At 45.1% G+C, this 22943-nt stretch overlaps 1 protein-coding gene across 4 annotated transcripts in view; it reads right to left on the bottom strand.

Moving 5' to 3' along the window:
• Nucleotides 1-2175: 2175 nt before the first annotated feature.
• Nucleotides 2176-22943, bottom strand: part of mideasb (mitotic deacetylase associated SANT domain protein b) — a 30645-nt gene continuing 9877 nt past the window's right edge. For 3 of the 4 annotated variants that reach the window (XM_030443828.1, XM_030443826.1, XM_030443827.1), the window contains exons 3-13: nt 21781-22053; nt 20892-21237; nt 20088-20154; nt 17372-17514; nt 16626-16729; nt 12398-12473; nt 11074-11162; nt 10344-10487; nt 9795-9914; nt 7867-8066; nt 2176-5926 (exon numbers count right to left, since the gene is read on the bottom strand). In XM_030443828.1, coding sequence (XP_030299688.1) covers nt 5689-5926; nt 7867-8066; nt 9795-9914; nt 10344-10487; nt 11074-11162; nt 12398-12473; nt 16626-16729; nt 17372-17514; nt 20088-20154; nt 20892-21237; nt 21781-22053 — 1800 coding nt within the window. In that variant the 3' untranslated portion in view covers nt 2176-5688. The remainder of the gene's footprint in view (nt 5927-7866; nt 8067-9794; nt 9915-10343; nt 10488-11073; nt 11163-12397; nt 12474-16625; nt 16730-17371; nt 17515-20087; nt 20155-20891; nt 21238-21780; nt 22054-22943) is intronic. The other variant, XM_030443829.1, reaches the window with a different exon arrangement.

Raw genomic sequence — 22943 nt, 5'->3', positions numbered from 1 at the left:
GATGGAAGGTCGGGCGAAGTTTCATAGTCCACGAGACATTTCTGGAGCTTCACAGCAAAAGCTTGGCCACGCATCGATTTGTGATCTCAGGGCTTCTGCAGACTTTGATGGCCTCGGACGAGCAGTGTGGAGCCATTTTATGTATTTTCCGTTGGCACTGTCGGTTGTTTTTGTATCCAAACACACCCGGCGATGGAGGTCACCGCCGTGGATCGCTGCTGCAGTCAGGTTGATACACAGGAGTGAAGGTAAATCCACAAGAGTTATCTCAAGGCTCTCCTCCTGTTCGTAAACAGCTCGGGATCAGAGCACAATCTGACTTTACTCCGGGTGTTTATTCCTCCAGGAGGTCTGGCTCTACATCAGACTCTCTCCTGGCCTTTTTTTTTTTGTTCTGATAGAGACGCCTTGAGCGTTGTTCAATATTTTCAGCCATTTCATAGACTCCTTCGTGGCAGATACCTCCAGGACGTAGCGGGATCTTTTGCCTCCGGCTCCTCATATCACACCTCCTGTCAGGCTCAGCTGCGATGGCCAGGCATGTGCGGTATCATCAGGAGGTTGAGTGTAACGACGGAGGCGACGAGTGTTTTCTGCACATGTCGAAGAGAGGCAGGGCATGAAAGGAAAAATCCCCACATTCATGACATCGGTCCGTGTTACTCCTACACTCCCTCCCTGTTCTCACACACCTGGCCACGTTTCGCAAGAGGTTTCTCACCTCACGTCGACTGAGCCTCGAGGGATCCGGAGACAGCTTGATTGTACGAGGACCGTGATAAATAAGCTGTGGTCTGTCTCCGTCCGTGTGACGGATGCTCCGCAATACCAGCGCAAATATAAGTTACGGCGAAGTCGGAGGGGAACTTCTCGGAAAGTGTGGCTTTAAATGTAAAGGCTGAGGGCAATCTTTCAAACCCAGATGACACTGAGAGATGGACGCGGAGGGGCTGTCGTGCACATTTGTGATTCAGTGTTTCCCACCGAGACCCTCGAAGACTTTACAGCTCTGATCTTTAATTTTCTCCAGCTGCGAGATACTCGGATAAAGTTGTGTCGCTACACTACAGGATTCTTCTCCTCCCTTCCCTACAATTTGTCTTCCTCCTCCTCCTCCTCCCACAGTTTGGACACACTGAGCCGCATGCTGTTCTTGTTTGCCTTTCCCAGATTGCCCTGCTGCTCGGCCGGTGCTGGTGGGAGTTGGCAGTCCCCCCCCCCCACCAACCCTCTCCATCGTTTCATCTCTACTGTCAGATCCTACAGTTATCTCTCAACCATCCTACACCGTCACAGTCATATTCACACATACACGGCAGTTTTAATTTGACATTTTCCGCACTATAAACACTATAAACACTATTTTTTCTTCCTTTTTTGGTTCATCAAGGGTGTAAAAAACACACCGGGGAGTACAAAATATGGCGAGATTTCTGATATCTGGAGTGTTTTTGTTATTGCTATCATAACATTTAGTTCATGTACATTTTTCGTTTGACATTAGCAGTCGATTGATTCTTGTAATAATGCCCTAGATTATTCTTCAAAAAGGTCGGACACCGCTTTCCCCCGTGATTGTGGCACAAATAATTCACATGAACATCTCTTGATAAATATACCGTATTTACCCTAATATAAAGTGGGAGCTACTAGAACTGATTAAGCGAAGTTTTTAAATAATCCCCCCCAATGTTTTCTTTCTTTGCTTTCTTTTCTGCAGGATCCTCCTGCGCCCCCACAAAATGTTGGCCTCCATGACGCCCCTGGTCACAAGACACATAAACAGCTGTAGATGCATGAAGCTAATGATGCAGATTGATTTGCGACTGTAGGGATCAAAAGTACAGTGTCAAATTGTGTTGACGCCACACCTTTGATCCATTAATCCACTGTATGAGAAACCAAGAGGAGGTGAGTTTTGTGCAAAATAGCCTGCATATGATGTTGTAGTAGACATGAGACACAGCTCAGCTCTCGGCTGCTGATACAACAGCGCCCTCTGCTGCTCTTTGTAGGTAACCTGGTGCATATAACTTCTGAGACAATGCCGCCCCCTTGTGTGCGTTCTCCTCTGAAATGGGAGCATCAACAACACCGCCTCCATCGCTTTATCGACGTCTTCACTGCGCGGTCGATTAACGAGGGAGAAATCAAATCCGACACACTCAAAAGAGCTTCATGAATATTTTAAAACTTTAATATACAGTGCTTCATAAATCATTACTAAAAACACAGGTGGTAAAAATCAAATTGAACAAATAAGTTACACTGTAGTAAAAAGCACTTGAGATTCCTTTCCGTTTTCAACATTAGTGTGAACCCCATATGAAAATAGCATAGAAAGTATGCAAACATAGAATTTCATTCATATATATCTTCTAATCTTTAGCTAAATAAACCTTTTTTTGTCCCCTTTAAAATTTCCCTTAACCGACTGGATGAAATGAGGAGAGTTTTACAGCTGTGTGTTTGTGTGTCGTGGCCTCGATTTCATCGCTAATTCTTTTTTTTTTCTTTTTTAAAACAGCTTGAAAACCTTTTTCCGTGGACAATAAATCTACCCTCCGTGAGAACCTCAAGACAAGCCCAAATAAAAATATAAATTAACATACCAAACATGTGAACAGTCTGCAAAAAACCTGTTTTTTTTTTTTTTCTCATTGACTGGCGGTACAGTTTAACATTTGACCTCAAAGCACTCTCTCACACACACACACACACACACACACACACACACTTTTAACAGTATTTCCACACACACACACACACACAGTCTGTGCATAGACCCAGGATTAACTTGTGGAGTAACTGGTAACTGGAGCCGTTTTCTGCCCGCTCCCCCAACTCCCCACTGTGGTTTGTCCTTTAAAGGAAAATAACCCTTTAACCCATTTGTTGCTGTGGCAACAGAAGCTGGCTCCAGGCCGAAAGGGCTTAACATTGAGATATGTAGAGTTAGACGGATCAAAACATCGCCGTTTCCATAGTCCAAATCAGTGCCTGCTATCAGCAACAAGGTAAACAGAAACAAGTCAACGGTAGATACACGTGTCGGGGGTGAAACAACCACCTTCAATTTTATCTGCATTCAAAATTGACTATGTTTGAACAGTTTTCCGTCACATTATTGAACAGTTTTTTCCCCCCGATGCATATGTGAGCTGCGTTGCGCCGCCTGCCCCTTCATCTACTGCTGACCCAGTTAGTGACGGTGTCAGCTGAGCCAGTCGGTGTGTCACAACGACCTGAACACCGCTTGAGACACTTCCACACGCCGGCGAAGGGAGGATCTGAGAGCAGGTTTCACATTTACAGTCACTGGATGTCAACAAACAGAGAACTTTAATGTGAAAATATGAGTCTGATCAGAGAATTTTAGAATCTCCTGTAAAAAATAACAAAAAAAACATGCTAAATTTGAATTGAGTGGTTTACAGAAGAACGCTTACGGCCTGTTTATTGGCAGTTAATAATTTACCGATACATATTATGTTTGTGGGATAAGAGTGATGAAATGTCTCGGCAGAAAGCACTCGTTACAGATCTCCTTCTGAGGAGTCTCGTGTCGGCGTTCGAAAGCTCCTGTTAGAACCTTTCAAAATCTGGGTCGAGTACAGTTCACAGGAAGGAGCGCATCTGCTCCTCTTAAAGCCTAAGAGTCATCTATTTCCTGCAAAAAAAAACCCCGTGGGAGGTGTAAAAAGTAAACAGAAGAAAAAGTAAATGAATGTCTAATTTTCACCGTGCAGGAATCTTCTGTTAAAAACCTGCAAAATGTGGGTCGGGTTTCGTTTACGGTTAAGTTTGCTTCCTCTTCCTGTAATAACTGTTTGTATCAGCAAATTATTCACTGTTATCAAGAGAACGAGGATAATGTAATGTAAAAACCTGCTAAATTTGAGTTGGGTATGGTTCTGCGGAGAGGAATGGCCTGTTTATGGACGAGAGGAAATAATTATCTAACATGTTTATGTATGAGGAAAAGAGTAAAAGAGGAAGCTCTGGTCGAACCGTCTTAAGTGGAGGAGCGTGTGTTTCCAAAAAAAGGGAAATACGTCTAATGTTAGCATTCAAAGTCTTTTGGCTAAAGTTCGGTTTAAAGTAAAGAGTGACGGCTTTTAATCCCAGAATGCATCAGGGAATTATTCACTGCGTTTAAGGGAGCAAGAGTGGACTCTTGGCTCAAGTTTCAGGGTGGCAGGCGCGTCATAAAACGCTGATATCCGTTTCCAGAATTTGTGCTGTTTGTTGTCTTTCCCGGGTTCGTTATGTGTATCTACAGAGAGCTGCGGTTTCAACAGTCAAGAGTCGGTGCCTCCTATCAGTTACAGGGTTGACAGAGAGGCATCCAGAGCAGTCAGTCAGGAGCATGACACGGAGATACGGGGGGAGGGCTCCGACGCTCTGGTAAACAGGAGGGGGGTCAACTTGTTCTATTGCACATACGTTTCTGCCTTTTCTTCATTTCTGGCTTCCGAAAAGAATTTAAAAAAAAAAAAAATATCTCACAGTTATCAACAGGCAGCAAGTAGCACTATTTTTGTTTGTGTTTAAATAAAAAAACAATTTAAACAAAAATTAAGAAGCTATGGACAAGTACGGAAAAAAGCGCTCAATTAAACTGCAGCCAAAACCAGGATATTATAATAATAATAATAATAATAATAATAATAATAATAATCAATAACAAGAATATTCACAAAAAACATCAACAATAACCATATATAGCTACACAGGCAGAAAAAAGTAACGTTTACCTGTATATATATATTTATAAAAAAGAAAGGAAAACAAAACAACAACAGTGTGAAATTGATTGTCATTTCAAGGTAAAAAGCATCAAAAGACATCCAAGGCATCAACAGTGAGGAACAAACTGGGAACTATAAAAAAAAGTGAGGAGGGGGCTGAAGGAGGGGATTCACAGAACTAAAGCCCAAATGAACAACGCTCACAGAGAGGGAACCCATTTGGTGCACAACATGCGTCTGAGAAAAAGCTTTTGGCAGCCTTGAGCGCAGAAGAGCGGCGAAACAAAAGGCAACAGTTTGCACATGCCATCCATCCATCCGTCCGTCCATCCATCAGCAGAGAAGCTAACAGTACATCCCCTCTGTTCGCTCACCTCGCCGCGCTCCCCCCAAGCTGTCCGGTTTCAGTGTTCGCGTCGCAGCTTGAGCGAGCACGTGCCGTGGCTCATCGAGGGCGAGAAAAAAACAAAGGAAAAAAAACAAAAAGGAGGTCCGCCTCTGACAGAGGGCACGGGGAGAAGTGCTGAGGAGAGGGGCCTGGCGTGGAGAGCGGGACAGCGCCGAGAGAGGCGACATGGCTTTGATTTGACCGAGCCCTGTGACCATGAGAGGTAACTCTTGAAAAGCTTTTCAAGCAGAGTAAAGGGCCGTTGGTGAGTTTTGGAAAGCGCGCACACACCCATTGTTACACACACGCACACACACACACACACACACACACTCAGTCCACACATTCACAAACACATACACGGGAGTAAATCTGTCCCTGAATGTGCCGAGCAACGGAAGTCTTCTTGTTCCACAAAATGTACATAAAGTTCACAGGAGGGATTCCTCTTTTTGTTTCGTTTTTTTTTAGATTCAATCAACTCTCCTCCTCCGATCCCAGAGAGCGAGCCACGCCGCGCGGTGCCAGTCAGTGCGCGCCGCCTTCCTCTCACTGCCAGTCCTCGTCATCGTCGTCCTCCCCGTCAGACGAGTCGTCGTTGGTGCTGTCCCCGCCCATCTGCCGCGTCCCGTTCTGCTGCCGCGCAGCGAGCAGGGCGGCGGCCTCGGCTGCGGCTTTTGCCGCCGCTCGTTCCTCGGCCTCCTTCAGGCGCAGCGCTGCCGCCTTCTTCTCCTGCTCTGCGTGGCTTTTCATGTGGGCGCTGCGGCTCTTAACCTTGTAGAAAACCCTAAAGGGAAGAGGAAAAGCGTATTGTTAACAGAGATTTAGTGTGTGTGTGTTAGATATAACAGCATCGGAGCGTATGTTTTCCAATATGCACCAATACAAACACTTGTATAAAGAGATTATGTTGCAGAAAATGATGCTTGGGGTCGTTTAACTCTGAATATTCAGCCTCTGTTAAATATCTTTGTCACATCTGAGGGATCGCTGCAGAAAAATGTGTGTACATCAGACGATAAAAATCTCATTGATAGCAACATCAAGGATGAAAAGCGATCATTAATGATGTATCTGACTGTCTTAACGCTGTTGGAAATTAATAATTAATCACGGCCACTGTTCAAATTCCCTTTTAACTCTCATCATGCCTCTTTTTGCATCAGGCATAAAATGACACGGCGTTAAATTGCGACTCTTACATCATTCGTGTTTGTTCACAAGCTGCATCTGAAGCATTTTACGGGATATTGACTCATTATATGCAGCTGGCATGGATGAAAATGAAAAATATAAGGAGGGACATGGCTGTTCTGATTATCATTGGGCCCTGTGTCTTCTGCCGTGCACTACAATGGGAAAAATACTTCCAATTACAACGAGCTTGTCCACAGTCTGTTTATTAAACTGCTTAATTTTCTCTGTGCTGCAGAGATGACAACAGATGTATCCTCGGGCTGCTGTGACAGAAATAAATGAATACTCGCACCATGTTGGAGGAGACGCTCTGTTACTTGGTAGCTTAATGAGACGCGAGTCTCAGTGCGAAACAGCGTTTACGTTTAGCCAAAGGTGCGTGTCATGAAGGGAGAAAAGCAGTGCGGGAAATGTTAAATGTTCTTATCTATTCAGGGAGTTCGGCGATTTTATGTAATCAATTCACCCACTTGGAGAAGTTGTTACTGGAGATAACCAGCTTTTTCCACCGTCTTGGTCGACATGACCTTTTGCGTGTTAGCCAAAAATCTGCTGAGGTTTCTTTCCAACATGCGAAAACAGTATGCAAGGTTGTAAATTTAAGCCTGTTTGCACAGTTAGAGGCTGCAGATTTATCAGGGTGCTCCTTTCTTTGAGAGTTTGCGGTCCTCAAGCTCAGAAGAACCGGATTCAGCTCGGTTTTGCCGGAAGATGCGCGGAGAACGTTTTCTCCGAGTGCATCGAGACTTAAACGGTGGACTGATTTGCCATGACAAAAGATGGATAGGCGGCCCAAAAATAAATGAGAAGGATGTGCTCATTATCCGAGCGCTTACACAGTTTATAAAGTCAGTACTTTTCACTCTCTTTTTACCGCTCGTCTCCTTGTTTGCATTGCAATCAGGGCTGGGTAATGACAAGGGGTATTGGAACAATGAGTATCACAGCGTGTGGGGGTCTATAGCTCCAAGAAACGTGCAGCCATCTGCACTGCGACTGAAACCTCTCCCAAATTAGGCTCTTTTTTTTTAAGTCTTTCAGTGACGGTAAATGTGTGATAAGCCTGGCTGGATTTCCTGTAACGCCATTATCAGCCTCTGTAGGTGGCGGCTAATCTATAATGAGCACACTTTGAGCGGAGTGAAAAAGGTGAGTGGAGCTCTTGTCAAGTCGCTGTGCAGAGCTGAGAGGCTCCGTGTGCCGTATCCACTCCGTGTTTCAGTTGCTAGGACACAGTTGGCAATAACAGCCCTGGTGTTGCCAGAGGACGGAGTGTTATTTAACCAAAGCACGACGGGATGGTCTTGTTCTTTCAAACGCTATCAGACACTTGCCTCTGTTTACTAAAACTTATTCCAAATGGGCAGTAGCAGCAGCAACATTTCCTGCAGAGATTCTGTGTTTTGTCTCCAGCTAGTTCAGCCTGCGGTCGCTTATGTAACGGCTGCCGCTGTTTGCATGAGTAAACAGAGCCGTGCCAACGTCTCCAACACAACTGCAGCGGCCGGTGTGATATTTCTGATCACTGACCTGCCACATTTCTTGCAGGGGAACTCTCCCTCCTGACCAGCTGCGCCTTTGTTGCCTGTCGATGGGCTGGTCTTGCGCGCGTTGCCGTCGTTGCTCGACTTGGCGCTGGGCGGGGGCGGGTGAGGGGGGTGGATGACCCGGGACAGCGGCCGGTCCCTCCCCGCGTCCTCCTGGCCCTTCATGATCAGGACGGTCCCCGGCTGCACACAAAGTGAGAGGTGGTGGTGAACATGAAAGCTCAGAAAAAGACGTTAAACACGGTTACTGCAAGCAATTAGGACATAAATAACGAGCAAGGAGCCGCTTTACAGGCAAATCTCATGTAGCCTAGTGTTACAATGGCACGCAATCACGCGCCAGTTAAAGAAAAACAGAACTATGCGCAGTCTGGAGCTTGAATGAAAACATTATCGTGTGCCCTGAATGGGTGGAAAGTAATGTGAATAACGAGAATAAAGGTTTCTTGTCGAGTCATTGTTTGTTTGACAGACATAATGGGGTTACACAATCCAAAGAGGTGGACACCGGCCAAGTTTTTTCCCCCCCACTAGAAAAAAAAAAAAACATCCAGCAGGAGGCAGCAAATCCAACACCGGCCCACCAGGACGTGTCAGAGGAGTTCAAAAGGACAAATGTGACAAATCTGTGCAGGCCGACTGAGGTCTCCAACCTGGAACATGTGGAGATTTGTTCCAAAATAATCAAATTTTATTTACGGTAATCCTGTTCACCTTAATGAGATATTTGTAGTGGCTTTTAGCTTCTGACCTCTCCTGGTTTTTCCCCCCCCTCTACTGTAAATCTGTAAATAGGTGCGTGCGACCGTTTTTTTCATTTACACACACCACATCATTCAAAACAGCTGCGTGCAAACAATCCAATAAAAAAGTTGAGTAAAACTCCTAACTCCTGTAGTAAAAGTGCTTTCGTGGCGTTTTCGAGATATCGCGTTTTTGCACAAACGAGAGGCGGCGCGCTGTTCGCCAATCAGAACGTCACCACCGCAGCGTTAATTAACACATACAACAAAGAGTAATTATGATGTCTTTCAGCCATCAATCATCCTGGAGGACTGACCTACTTATGTGCGGTTTTTCCATGATTTCACATGGTCGCATTATTTATTTTTTCATTAACGATGCCATAATGACCCCATTCATGACCCAATTTTTTTTTTTTTCGGAGAAGTTACATTTGGAAAGATAGAGGACGTATTATACCCGAGGCTTCTGAGACGTGTTTTGCTGCACAGAGGGAGGAAATACATAATTATTATCATTATTATTATTATTGTATCTGGGTACGATTGCATCATGTGGTGGCTGACGTTAGGTGACGCTGCTTCCAGGAGGGACAGAAACAAAGCGGGAGCCAAACAGACACTGGTCTGTGGCAGATGCAACCTTCACACTGGAGATTTTAAAAGATTTTTCGGACTGAAGTGTTTAAAAAGATGAATGAGGCCAGAATCCACCAAACCAGCTGAGCAAATATTGTTCCCTGGACACAACGATCTGTGTCCAATTTTCAAAACTTTATTAATAGATGGAAAGTAAAAATGGATCGCGTATCTTATTATTCTTCTTCCGTAATATTTCCGACAGATGTTGGGCATAAACAATCTGTTCGTGTCAAAAAAAAAGCACCATGTAAACACACTTCTTGACGGATCACATTACGCTTCACTTCAACCGACTATGAAAATAAAAATGTGGCTTCAAGGATGACGACTTTTTAATCTAAGGGACTTTTCCTCAGACACAGGTGTCGGAAAACAGGGAGTCATCTCACATTCCCCGAGAAATACAGTGACGTAGGAAACATAAAACAACTGCTCTTCCATTCACTCCCTTATCTACTGATTGTTTCTTCTCATTCAGCCGTGGCTTCCTTTCCCACGCAGAGGTGATCATCAATTTCACACTCACGTTCTCAGCGGACTGCAGCGTGTGCGACACCCTGGTGGGGCCGACTTCCTGTTTCCTGTCAGCTGACCCTTCCCACTTCCGGCTGTCCTCCTCCCTCTGTGGCTCCAACCTGTGAGAGCCCTGCCGGCCCGAGGAACACGAGTGTAAATGAAAAGAGACTCTCCAGGGGGACAATTTACAGCTAGATGCTAATTTGATGTTAGCGTTACACAACATGTGATAGCCTTCCAACTGCGTCTACATTAGTGCAGGGGGGGGGGGGGGCTCACACAGTTTATCTAAAGACTGAGGTGGTCAATGAAGATATTCTGAGCCGTGTGCTATTTCTGAGCTGACACGCTGCAGTTTCACATCTAAAACAAAACCCCGGCTCATTCAAATTTAACGGTAACACCCTGCGGTTGAACAGTCACACTCTGTTGATCATCTAGAGACGTCAGGTGCACGTGTCAGATCGGATCACTCAGGACGAATGTTAGAACCAGGGTGCGAACATCCTCTCTTGTCCATAAACAGCGACAGAAGCACACGTTAACACACGCAGCTCACCTTGTGGTCCGTCTCCTCCTCGGTGGTCCGGCTCTCGAGGGGCTCCGCCTCGCCGTAGATCAGCGTACCGTTGCGGCCGATCTTGACGTGCTTCTTGTGGGTGTAATAAAACTCCACACACTGCGCCACCGACTTGGTGATCACCTGTGGACCACACACACACATATTCCGTTAACGGAGCGTCTTTTATTTTCATTTATTCATTTCTTAAACATCACCGCACATTATTCGACACTTTTACAGGGCACTTCGGCGCAGATGAGTTCAGCCTCACATGATCTGCAGCCGTTTTTAAGCGTTTCCTTTTTTTCAATCAGTGAATTTTTCAGATGAATAAACACCCGCCTTCAGATAATGCAATACAAGTATTTGTTTTGAGGGGGAAAAAAAAAAAAAGGCCTGAAGAATATTTATAAATCCAATTTCAAAAGCCTTCGGTGTGGCGGGACGCTCAGTGAGCACGGAGATGCGCGAAAACTGTGATTTGGACAAGAGAATTTAATAGTTTTGCTTCTTGTGGAAAAGCAACAATGGACCGCGATACTGCAAATAATTAAACAAGAGGGAAACATTGTTCCATGGTGACTGTATTTCCCTTTTCCTACAGTCAGGGAAAATACTTGTTATGGGAGGGTTTGTGAACTAATGGAAGAGGAGATCGAAATCAGCCCTCCCACAGCCACTTTTTTTTTTTCATTTGTCTATTCTTACGTCCGAGCCCACAGCGTACCTGCTTCTGCACCATGAAGAAGTCCTTCTTGTATGCAGCGATGCCTTTGTTGAACTGGCGTCTCTCTGCTGCGGTCCAGTTGTCTGATCCTGAAGGAGGAGGAGGGGGAGGAAGAGAGGGAGAGAGAGGGAGAGATTTAAAAGGAGGAACATGCAGCATGTTAATGGAGAGTTTAAAAACACTGATGTATCTGCTCCTAGTCTATATTCTGAATGTGCAGGGGTCCAGATGAGTTCTAACCCACCCCCCACCCTTAACACACACACACACACACACACACACACAGAAATCACTCGATAAACAATGACTCTCCTGTCTTCTGCCTGGGATTAACCACACGCTGTAAACCCCCCCCTCCTTCTCCCTTTCTCCCCTCCCTCCCTCATCGCGTTGACCCTGACAATCCTCCACAGTCACCCACTACCCCCACCGCCACCACCCTGACACTCTCACTGCTGCAGCTGCCACCGCTTTGAGGCGAAGGCTGCGGGGCTGAGGTTTCATCCTGGCTGAACTCCTGGCTGATTTTAAGACTAATTACGAGCGTGCAAGCACCAGCTGTGTGGAATCCATCAGATGACGAACTGTTCGACGCCAGATTCGATTCTAAGGCTGCAGCTGATGATTACTTTCAACATGTATTGACCTGTCGGCTGTTTTCTCCATTAACCATTGAGCTGTTTGGTCCTTAAATGTCAGGAACTGGTGAAAAATGCCAAGTCGATACCTTCAATAGCTTTTTTTTCTCTCTGCTCAGCCCCCGAAATGACACATTTTATAACACATACGACTAAAAAAAATCACTATGTTTTTTTTTTTCTCATCATCAGAGGTTTTCTTCTTTTTTGGCCCCTTAACCTCCTTATCATAATGGTACAGCACTTGCAAGAATCTTAAAGAATCTAGATCCAATCAAATCCAATTTTGACAATCGAAATAAAATACAGTACGGACAATGGGGGTGCATTCAAGTGCACCTCGTAAAAAAACAGGGCATAAAAGTCAGTGCTGATACAATATCTAAACCGAGAGTCACGTGACGCCGTTAGTGGATAATAAATGGCATCATATTACTGCATTCTTCATTGCTGTCTGCATCTTTGATTACTACGATGAGAAACATCAGTAAAAAGTTCAAGTCCTGACAAGGCAGAGGCTGAACTTTGTACGAATGTCTGACATTTTTGGCTTAAAAGATGACAGAATTGATCCTTCTGTATCCACTTTCTGTCAATCAACTAATCCGTCCTGCCCTTAGTTAAGTCACATCCATTTATTAAGGTGGGCAAAAAGCATAGAGCAAGAGTCTGTTTTGATGACTGACCTGAGTAGTGGTAGTTCGTCAGATGATGAGACTTGGGGAAAATTGGATTCCTCAGCATCAGGAGTGACAGCGCAGCCTGGGGGAGCAAACGGCATTAGATCATTAGCGAACAAATGGAGACATTAAGCCGCGCAGCTGATTGTTTCAAAGACTTTATTCAGCACTATGTTGCCGACGGGTTACCAGGTAACAGCGGGATAACCATCGGTCTCATTCGTGCTGCTTCTATCAAGTACCTGAGTGCATTATATCATGAATGTGCTGTTATTGGTGCTGTCAAACCAAGAATCAATGCGGTGCTCTTTGAGAAGAAGCCGTCTGACTGTTGAAGGACGGCAGTTTGAGCCGGACTGCTGCAGAGAGTGGGCGCTTTGACACACACATGTACACACACACACACACGCACACGCACACCCCCTCCCCTCGTAGTTTCCTTGACAACGTTGGACCAGCGCTGGTCGCTGGGGCCTGAAATCTCCGCCAGTATACTACCATTACTCTGCATCAGGACGTTTAAATCCCTGTAATGTGCGCTGTAAAGATTGAGTGATGACTCTTTCATCTGCAATTAGATGCACTATAATTTATTCCTACCAGTGAGATTTGCTTTTCACTTGTTAAGCACTATGCTTCGAGAAGCGCTGCATGGACTGAAGTGCATCATTACTATTGAGGATGCAATGATCAAGCAGCAGCTACACCTCCAGCTCCGATGTGGGAATTTGCTGCGCTTTCTTGTGACATTATAAACAACTGAATATCTTTAGGTTTGGACTGTTGCTAGAACCGAACAACTATTTAAAGTATAGGATGTACCAGGTGTTCTTCGTTTATTTTTTTATGTTTTCAGCCCAACAAATAATCAAGAAAATAACTAACAGATCACTTATAAATAATGTTTTTTGGTTGAGCCTTAATTATTCATATCATTCCCATAACCCTAACCCATTAATTAGAAAAACTGACTTAATAAGCAACTAGAATGGCACCCAGTATAGAGTGTACCTCCGCCAAGGCCAAACAGTCTTCTTTAATTCAATCAAGCCTATTTTTTAAGCCGCATTTTTCAATAAAACATACTTAAATGACTCGATCCGGATTTGAATTTGGATCTGCGTCAAATTCCTCAAACTCAGAGACAGCAGCGTCGTAAACATGCTGGTTTCCTTTCATCAAGATTCATGCATTGTTCTCTCCAATTAACAAAAACGTCAAATCCCACAATGATAAATAAAATAAGTAAATAAGATTGCTGGATCTGTCCCTTTATCCTGATCGGCACCAGGCGTTAATGAGGTCTGTTCCGGGCTGAGAACCATCCCACACCCTCTTGTTTCGTGGACATCTGCTCAGTAGTTTTCTGTGAAGCCCTGCTAACAAACCAACCCAACAACCAAATCAGAGGGGAAGAAAAAAAAAAAAAAACGTTTTAAAAATGCACGATGATCCGAGAGCTGGTGACATGCGTCGCAGACATCCGGTGCATATCTAGCAGGCGAGAGAGAGAAGAGCTACAGCCATTGACCTTCCTCTCCTCCCTCCCTCTCTCCTCTGCAGTAGCTTCCTGAAACCAGTCTCATCAAACATGCACGATAATATAATTCATACCAGGATACAATAGCATACACACACAAGCTTTTCAGCATTTGTAACTGGGTCGTCGTCCTTGCTGAACTACAATACGAGCAGCTAGTTACACACTTCCACTGCAGAAATGATCCATACTGCCCTCGCATCCTTATCCGTTCTCTTGCGCGCGTTCTTTTTGTTCACCTCGTGTTTATTTGCCAAAATCAAGGCACAAGCAGCACGGACCCGCCTTTCCCACGTCACCTCTCTCGCCTGTCTCGTCCCGTAGAGAGTGACACCCCCCCCCCCCCCCCCCCGTCCCTGATCAGTCATGTTGAGTGCAAGCAGAAGAGAAAGTTCCACAGTGAATGAAAGAGTGATCTGAAGACCGAAAGTCACGGGAGTGCGACCGCGGCTTAACAGTGACTGCTGCTTGGCCTTATTATCGCGACCAGCGCGGAGCACGGTGTTCCTCTTTTTTTTTGGAACATCCTTAGACATCTGCGCTGCAAGCCGAAGCAGCCGTGACGTACTTAGCGGTCCGACGGTGATGCAAAACCTATGAGACACAGGATGTATTGTTGCTGCAGTACAGGTGGAGCGTCCGTCTGACCAATCGGATTTCTCGGTGACGGTTTTCTGACCTTTTCTTACCTTCCTCGGGCTATTTATGACTATGATGGTCTGTGCGGTCGCGCTGCTTTTAAGAAGGACTTAGAAATATGTCTGAACTTGACCACGTGCACGAAAAGGAAACCAACAATATATGCTAGACATGAGTTGCTGTTCAGTTTCCCCTCAGTCTGTCAGTGGCCGTTATCCCCTCGCTGGCGGCATGTGCAGCCCTCCCGCCCAACGCAGTGGCATCGCTCTGGCTGAATAACCAAACCGTTTTCACTTTCTCACTCATCTCGGGTCACCGCGGAGTTTCAATACATCGCAAACTGAAAGTCGACGGATCAGTCACTTCCTTTCTGTAATCAGTAAGAGCTCAGAAGGAGGCATTCGATCTGTACATGCACACGTACGCCAGGAACCTGGCAAGTGGAAGAGATCAAGTTGAGGCAGGAAGTCGGAGGGCACGTTACTTTAACCCTGGCGTTTACATGCTGCTGGTCAGTAGTCGCACTGAGATACAGAGCTTCACCTTGAGATGTTTTTGTCCTGGTTGGATACAACAATGCGCAATAATGCTGCTTTTCTTCCGTCACAACAATAACATCTGGAGTCTCTGCCAAGCATTTGCACGTACAAAACAACCCTGTTAGCGCGAGTTTAAGGGTTTACAAGACCAAGACGCACAGGTTTCACCAGCAGAAACATGCGACAGTCAAGGTTTTTGGTACATCCTTCATCCTGATTAAAGAAACCGGTCTTCTTTATATGACAAGAAGTGCAAAAAGCCCTTAATACCCCAGTTATAGACTGTCCAGAACTACAAACATGGCCAGTAAAATTACTATCAGGGCAAAAACAACTGGGATCTTCACATATATAACTCTGGTGAAATGAAAAGCCCAAAGAATTCTGTCAGATCCAGTGTCTGTTCCGTCTAAGAAAAGAAAATAATAATCATAAATCTGCCCTCGAGCAGACTTTAAAGAGGCGCAGCAGCAACCAAGAACACTTACAAAAAGTCTGTCCGAGCAAATGCAATAGCTCTGCCAAATTTGTAAACATCATTAACACTGAAAGTGTTTTTAACGACCCTATGAAGCCACAGGCAAATCTCCGCATTTGTGGACAATAAAGAGTATTAAATTCTATTTATACAAGGTTACATGGTTAATTTGTCATGTTAAAAAACTGGTGGCAAATTGGAATTTAATCATAAGCTGCTTCGTGCTACACAGGAGAAAAAACAAAACTACTTTGTGGAGTGATTTGAGGAGTACAGGGCTCTGTAGTCAGGTGGTATGGCAACATATACTTCTGCATCTTTCTCCAGATGGCAGCAGACTGAGGCAAGAGGTGTCTTTAAGTATTTTTGTTAGTATTATTATCTGCTTGGCGTTGTTTGTAATGTATGATGATGCTTCTGTGCAGTGACAGAAACTGGGAAAAATATGTGCAACTGTGCGTGAGACTTGACATTTTCTGTTATTCAAGACAAGAATGCTAGTGCTTTAAAAAAAATTATGAGTAATTTAATTTCAAAAATGTTTGACTAGCTAAAGCAAAAAAAAAAAATTAGTAATGAGCCCACGATTGTCTAGAAACACTCAATCTTAAAGCCTTCAAAGCGTTTCTCTGTGACTATATAAATCACTGTATAATATAGTAATATTAATATTTACTACTTGAGTAAACTACTACTTGATATAATCTGCAAGATCAGTAGTGCGCGGGTGGGATTTGATCAGATCTGATTGACAGTGACTGAATAACACACCCCCAGTCATCAGATTCTGATTCAACCGCTGCTTCACCCTGCCCACTTCAAAACACAGAGAAAACACTGGTTTCTTTCATGCTAAAAAATTGTCTATCATTGGCAGAAAACTTTTAGATATTTCAAAAGGCGTTTTTTTTTTATCTTCAAGGGGAAATCGGGTCGGTGTGCATGTGTGGGTTGCACAGCGCACAACACACAGCTTTCCATTAATCACGGAAATCTCTAGCCTCGTCTGTCGGCGTGGAGCGTTTGTGTTTCGCTCACCATTATGTCGCCCTTGCACTCGTGCAAACAATGGTGGGCCAGCTCCTGGTTGGTGCCTCCTCCACAGAACACGCTGGAGCAGGCCAGGTGCATGAGGTCTTCCACTGAGAGACACAGAGACAGTGATCGTGAGCAACACAGGGAAAAAAAAAATACATTGTTGACACTATTTTCTCAAGCTTGTACGAGAGAGCGCGAACATCAAAACCCCCGTAAAAAAAAACTATACATGGGAGAGTGCTGGTGTTGAACTTGTTCTGATCCACGACGACGCACGTGATACAGCAATTTAAGATTTGTGACTGTGGATGCTGATTCCGTATCCAACTGTAACACACAGAGGTTTGTGAAGAGATATAAATGCTTGTAGTTCTCCCAGAAAAGGTATCTAAATGTAATATTGTGAGAATTGGAAAATGATTTGCTGCTTGAGGAATCCTTAATTGCAACAGCGTGGTGGTGAATTACCGAACAGGCTCTGTTCAAAGTGATAACAGAAAGTTACAGAAAGTTACTTCTGTATTTAACAAACCAAGTACAAGACAGACTGTAGTCGTGAACTCAAGAAAATGAGGGGAAGTTGGTCTTTGCCTCGTGATTTATATGCAAAAGGATTGTTGCGAAATGAGCTTTCGGAATCTCCACAGAGAGAAAAATCCTTCTCTGGCACAAACAACCTGTCTGCCGGTGTTTATACCATCGGGTTCAGGTGATGCAACAACAGTGAAATATGGTGCTTTTCTCACCTTTGCCCTGGAAGTCGGGTTTTTCCTCCAGTTCAGTCAGTGGAACCCAGACCAGCTCTGCTCGATGGTGATCCAGCTCAACAGCTGATCGCTGCCTCAGTTCTGGCACCTCCGCCTGGTACCGCGGCCCAATATTTATCCGTCTGGGGAACAGGACATCAGTGTTGAGGGACAAGATTTTGAACTGGATCTTTCTTGAAAGTGCTTTTACTGTGTTGAGGTTTATAAATCTCTGTCAAATATTCCAGTCGAGACATTTTGTATCAATATCGGATTGCTTTGAAGAGTAAAGATCTTGTTTTATTTCTGAGATCGCATTCAGATTTCTTGGCATTTCTTCCAGCCATGATCTTTAAATAGTCACGGGAGAGATTGTCGAGGCACGCAGGCTCTGAGCGCTGCAATTCTTCCACTGTTTTGAATGCGAGCTCGTTACACGGCTCCCCTCCTGAGTCCCAGCAAAAAAATGCAAATCTCTTGTAAAGTCTGGATTTTGAAACGAGCGCACTTCTTGAATTCACTGAACCGAAAGTTGACGGATCCTCGTCTCTGCTGTGGGACAAAGGTCAAGCAGGAAGAAATCCCAACAAATGCATCTCTGTGAGCTCACATGTCAACTGAAACCAGATACCTCTGGTGCCGGAGTTGTTAAAATCATGCTGCATTGTATTAACAGACAATCCTGTTCAAGCATGCCCCCTCCCTCCCCTGCATTTTCAGTGGGCCTGCAGTATTTCCAGCTGAGTGTGTGTGTGCGTGTGTGTGTATTCTGGCAGCCTCCCCCAGCGAAGGTGGGCTGCTAAAAGTTCAACTGCGATGGCTCTGGCGTGTTTGGGAGTACACCGGAGCCCTTCTGAAAGCATGATTTATGGGAATACTCACTGTCACGTCCCTGACTAACCGCTGAGCCGCTTGCACAACGCACTCCCATAAACTGCAACGCACTGCTGATGCAACTACACAAAAGAGTCCTCGATTAGTAGACCAAGTGTTAAACTTGATGGAGTCTGTGTGTCCTTGAAGCTCCCCTTTCTCTGTTGCTCTGAATTGCATAAACATCCAAGCTATCAGTGGCGGTGTTTACATTTATGGAGTATCCTAGCTGTCGCCGACGCTCCGCCGAAGGCTGGTTCGAGCTGTTTACGCGCACTCTTGATATACTTTCATTGAGTTCACCTGAGGAGAAGTTTAGAGTTATAATCCTTAAACATTTCATGTCATCAAACCCAATTTTGTATACTTTTTATGGTCATGGCTCGGCATATTTACATTCAGTAATCATCGCTCCGTAAAGGGGTTTTCATCAGTAGTGGCGAGGTCCGCCAGTCCTGCACTGGAGCCAATTCGTATACAAGTATGAAGGATTTGCAGGAGATGAGACAGCTTGTAAGCCTCACCGTAGCCTATTAAAGCAACACTATGTAGAAATGGGCATTTTGTGGAATTCGGCACCCACCCAAACAGTTTCTGAGTGCAACGCGACTGTCCTAAATACAAATCCAAGGTCTGTAACAACTTGTGCTCTCTACAAACAAAACTCACACGTCTTAAAATGCGTATCTTGGAGTAAACACGTGTGTAACACTGTGATCCTACCCTCAAACTGAAGTTACACAGTGCAGAAACAAGTGATGGGGTGCAGTGTGGCAGACAGAGACAACACTCACCCCACTACTAGACACTGTTCTGTACCATCACTATGATTTTGAAGCTGTTTTTTTTGTTTTTTTTTACAAAAGGTAAAAGTTACATAATGTTGCTTTAGATGAATGCCAATGCAAACAGGCCATCCTGCTGTAACTGCTTTGCATTAAAAGTGCTCAATATGTGATGCAATGTTTTTTTGCATTTATCGAGGTTGTCGCTAACCACTGCTCTGTTATCAAAAAGTATTTTTGGATGTTTTTTTTTTTTCCAGCTCCCCCGGCGAGGTGACAGATATCAGATCGTGGCTGCGGTTATTGTTGACCCGACTTCCTTATTAAAAACAATGCGAGTCTGTCTGGTTACAGTGCAATCGGATACAGCCGTCGCTCTCCTGTTGCATTGATGACAAAGTAGCTGCTCAACTAGTGTTTGCTGCAATATTAACCTGCACTTACTGTTGCCGGGGAAACCACGGGGTGTCCCCAAATCAACCAGGACTGAATTCTTACGGATTATACCCCTCACCCCCCGTAAAAAAAACATGAACTTTTATTTCCACCCCTTTTATAATCTGCATATTAAAACAGAAACCAAGATTACTCTCACAGAACTAAAACTACAAGCACGTATGTTGGAGAGCACTCCCTGCCATTAGGTTTCAATAAGCTTGAAGGCTTTCGTTTGAGAGTTGATATGGAACTGTTATGACAGGATGCACTTTTACAGCGAGAGACATTAGCCTGCAGGAGCTACATCAGAAGGGGGGAACGCTGTGGCACTAATGCAGGCTGTAGATGACAGGGCAAAAGATTCCAGTGGTAGCGGTGGCCGCTTTAAAAGGACCGGGGTTTAGGATTTCAAGAAGTCCGGGGCTCTCTTTCAAGACATTTCGTGATCCAGCCCAGTGTTATGGTTTGAATAATTGATTGCAGAGCTACTACTCCAGATAATGCGAGCTTCCTAGTAGCCGAATAATTTCTGTGGAAACTGCGCACAAACCCCAAACCCACCCTTTTCCATAATGGAAGAAGGGCGATGATTTGGAGATGCTGGGAAGAGGAATACTCACGGCTCTATGCTGACTGGAGTGGCCTCGCTCATAGCAGACAGAACTGGTGGTGTGATGTCGCAGCTGTCTGAAAAGGAGCAGCGGCGCAAAAATTGCAGTTATTTGAATGATACACAGCATGATGGTACACTACTTATGAAGAGCGCTCGTCAGATGCCTCACCCAAAAATGAAAACGTAATCATCGTCTACTCAACCTCGTTGAGCAGTCGCGTTCACTGGTCCACAAAACATTTCCAGGAGCTAGCATTCTGCTGAACAACTGAAGTAGGATGGGGATTTTTAAACGTACACAAAAACAACAACATAAAATGGCTCCAAACAGCTTGTCTGGCGTCATCCAAGATCGCAGAAAGATCCCAAATTGTTTTGAAAAGACCCACCCTTTATTAAAGCTGAATAGTTCAGCTGACCTGCTACGCTAAAAGCGTTAACACGCATCCCGCTCAATCACATGTCGGGGATGTAAAGATTGCCTTTTTAAATCAGTTTTGGGATCTCAGGGATTCTGGAGATTTGGATTACACTGGACGAGCTGCATGGAGACATTTTTGTTGTTGTTGTTGTTGTTTTCGTTTGAATCATTTCCCCAACATCTACTTCGATCGTTTAGGAGAATGCTGCAATGCTGGTTTGCTGTGAAGCTCCATAAAATGTTTTTTCTGGACTAGAGAAACTTAACCCTGATTTAAATTGGCAAGGGGATGAATACATAAGGACCAAATTTTCATTTTTATCCTTTAAGAAGTCTTGTATAAAAGTCGCGGAAATGTAATGATCGTTATTTGGATCTTTTTTTACTTACTGGAGCGCAACAGGCTGCGTGTTGCGGACTTGGGCGTTGCAGGAGGAGGCAGGCCCTGCCCGCTGGCTGCAGCTGCAGCCGAAGACAGGAAAGTGGAGAAGTACAGGCCCGAGCCCTCACGGACAGGGCTGAGGATTGGCGGAGGCGTGTAAGGGGGCATGGTGAGAGGGTTGTCGACGAGCCGGACGGGGGAACGTAGGTGGCTCTGGTAGTTCGTGATGCTGGAGTAGACGGGAGGGGCGATGAATAGTCCGGGTTTGGGCGGCGGGATGAAAAGAGGCTCGGGCCGGGGGCGCCGTTTGGACTTCTTCCCATCATCGTCCTTTTCCCCATCAGGTCCTCCATTCTAGTGGGAAAATAAATAAATAAAAATAAACAGCTTTAAGTTGTGAGTTAATCACAGCAGTCTCTTTGTGCACTGTGATAGGTTACAAAACTCAACAGATAGCCTATACATAGCCATACAGTCGGCTTTTTGTGCATTTATCCCGAGAAATACTTGAGAGAACGAACATGGCACCCCAACCTTAAACTATATGGTACATAATGTACAGTATGGCAGTGCTAAACCCTGATAATCTGCCTGATCTGGGACAGGGCAACCAGTTCACCAAATCCCCCCCAAATGAAACAGAGAAAGGCGGAAAAGTGTGGACGACTGCAATGGGGGCAGGGGAGACATGGAGCATGGATGGGGGGAAGGGAGTGTGTGCTGGCGGGGCGGTGTGGCATAAATGGGAGGATTTAACAGCTTGAGTTTAGACAGACTAGAAACAGACTGGGGAAGATAGTGGAACACCAGCCAACAGCCTCTTCCCTTTGACAAAAAATAATTCACCGATTTAAAAACGGTGCAAAAAACGGAAATAAAGAATGAATGTGTACCCACCTGCTCTGAGCTCTCCGACAAGGAGTTCCTGAGTGAGCGTCTCCGGGTGACTATGACCGAGGGCTTGTGGTCGGCACGGCCGATTTCCTGGGGGTTTGAAGGTCTTGGGGGCCAGTTGGAGGCCAGGGCTGCTTCATCTCTGTCAGGAGAGGAGGGTTCCTGCCTTCGCACAGGAACGGACACCGGGATGACGAGAGGAAGGAGGCTGTCGTCTCGCGGTCGCTTGGGATTCAGACCCTCTGAGTCAGTGGGACTCCACGGCCTGTGGGGGTCCTAATAAAGATGGTGGAGGAGGTATTACCATGCCGTTTGATATTTCCCTTCATATAAAACACCGAGCGCATATGCAAACATTTTGTAGCACCAGGCGAAAGTGCAAACTTCTTGGTGTTAGTAAAACTTCAAACTTAGTAAAAAAGACAGCTTCATCATGCTGTTGCTTGCTGTAGAGGCCCTTGTTGCAACACGCACATTACATCTCACACCGTCATTCCAGGCGACACATTCTCAAATGAACTAGTAAAATGTACTTCGGTAGCTGATACAGTACGCGAAACAACTGTTGCAAAGAACCACAACCTCTAACAACTTGAGTGGAGCTCAGAACACCACAGCACAATACATCTTTTACTAAAGGTTACGTGGGTGTCTGCTTCAGCTGGGCAAGCTGCCGAATTGTAATCAATAGAGTAAATGGGGAACCCCAACACCTTGTTACTGAACTCACACAAAATAAAAGGGGAAAATGATGTCAATACTCAAATGGAGCATTAACAGGTAGGTCGATACAGCACTGAACAAGCCTGAGGTGTATTTCTAAGTGACAGAGTAAAAGCTCAAACAGCATAGGCATCAAAATGAAAAAGGACGATAAGATTTGAAGAACATTTGAAGATGTCTAGGATGTTTCATCGAACGTCCATTTTGCACGTCTGCCTCTTGAGGTGCAGCACTTAAGGGACAGGCCTCGCATAAATGTCAAAGTAACAGTCCGCAAAAGCGTTCTTCACACGTCTTCTCTGAGAAACCATACTGGGTGGGCCAGTGTGCTCTGGAGCGACATTCAACTCGAGAGCAACTTCAAAAGCCACCACATCACAGGCCAGTAGAAGACAGACACTTTCTGTCACTGCACACTGCATCTGCATGGGCAGAGAGGCATG

Source organism: Sparus aurata, chromosome 16, assembly GCF_900880675.1.
Source record: "Sparus aurata chromosome 16, fSpaAur1.1, whole genome shotgun sequence".
Lineage (NCBI taxonomy): Eukaryota > Metazoa > Chordata > Actinopteri > Spariformes > Sparidae > Sparus > Sparus aurata.
This window is presented reverse-complemented; position numbering and strand designations above follow the sequence as displayed.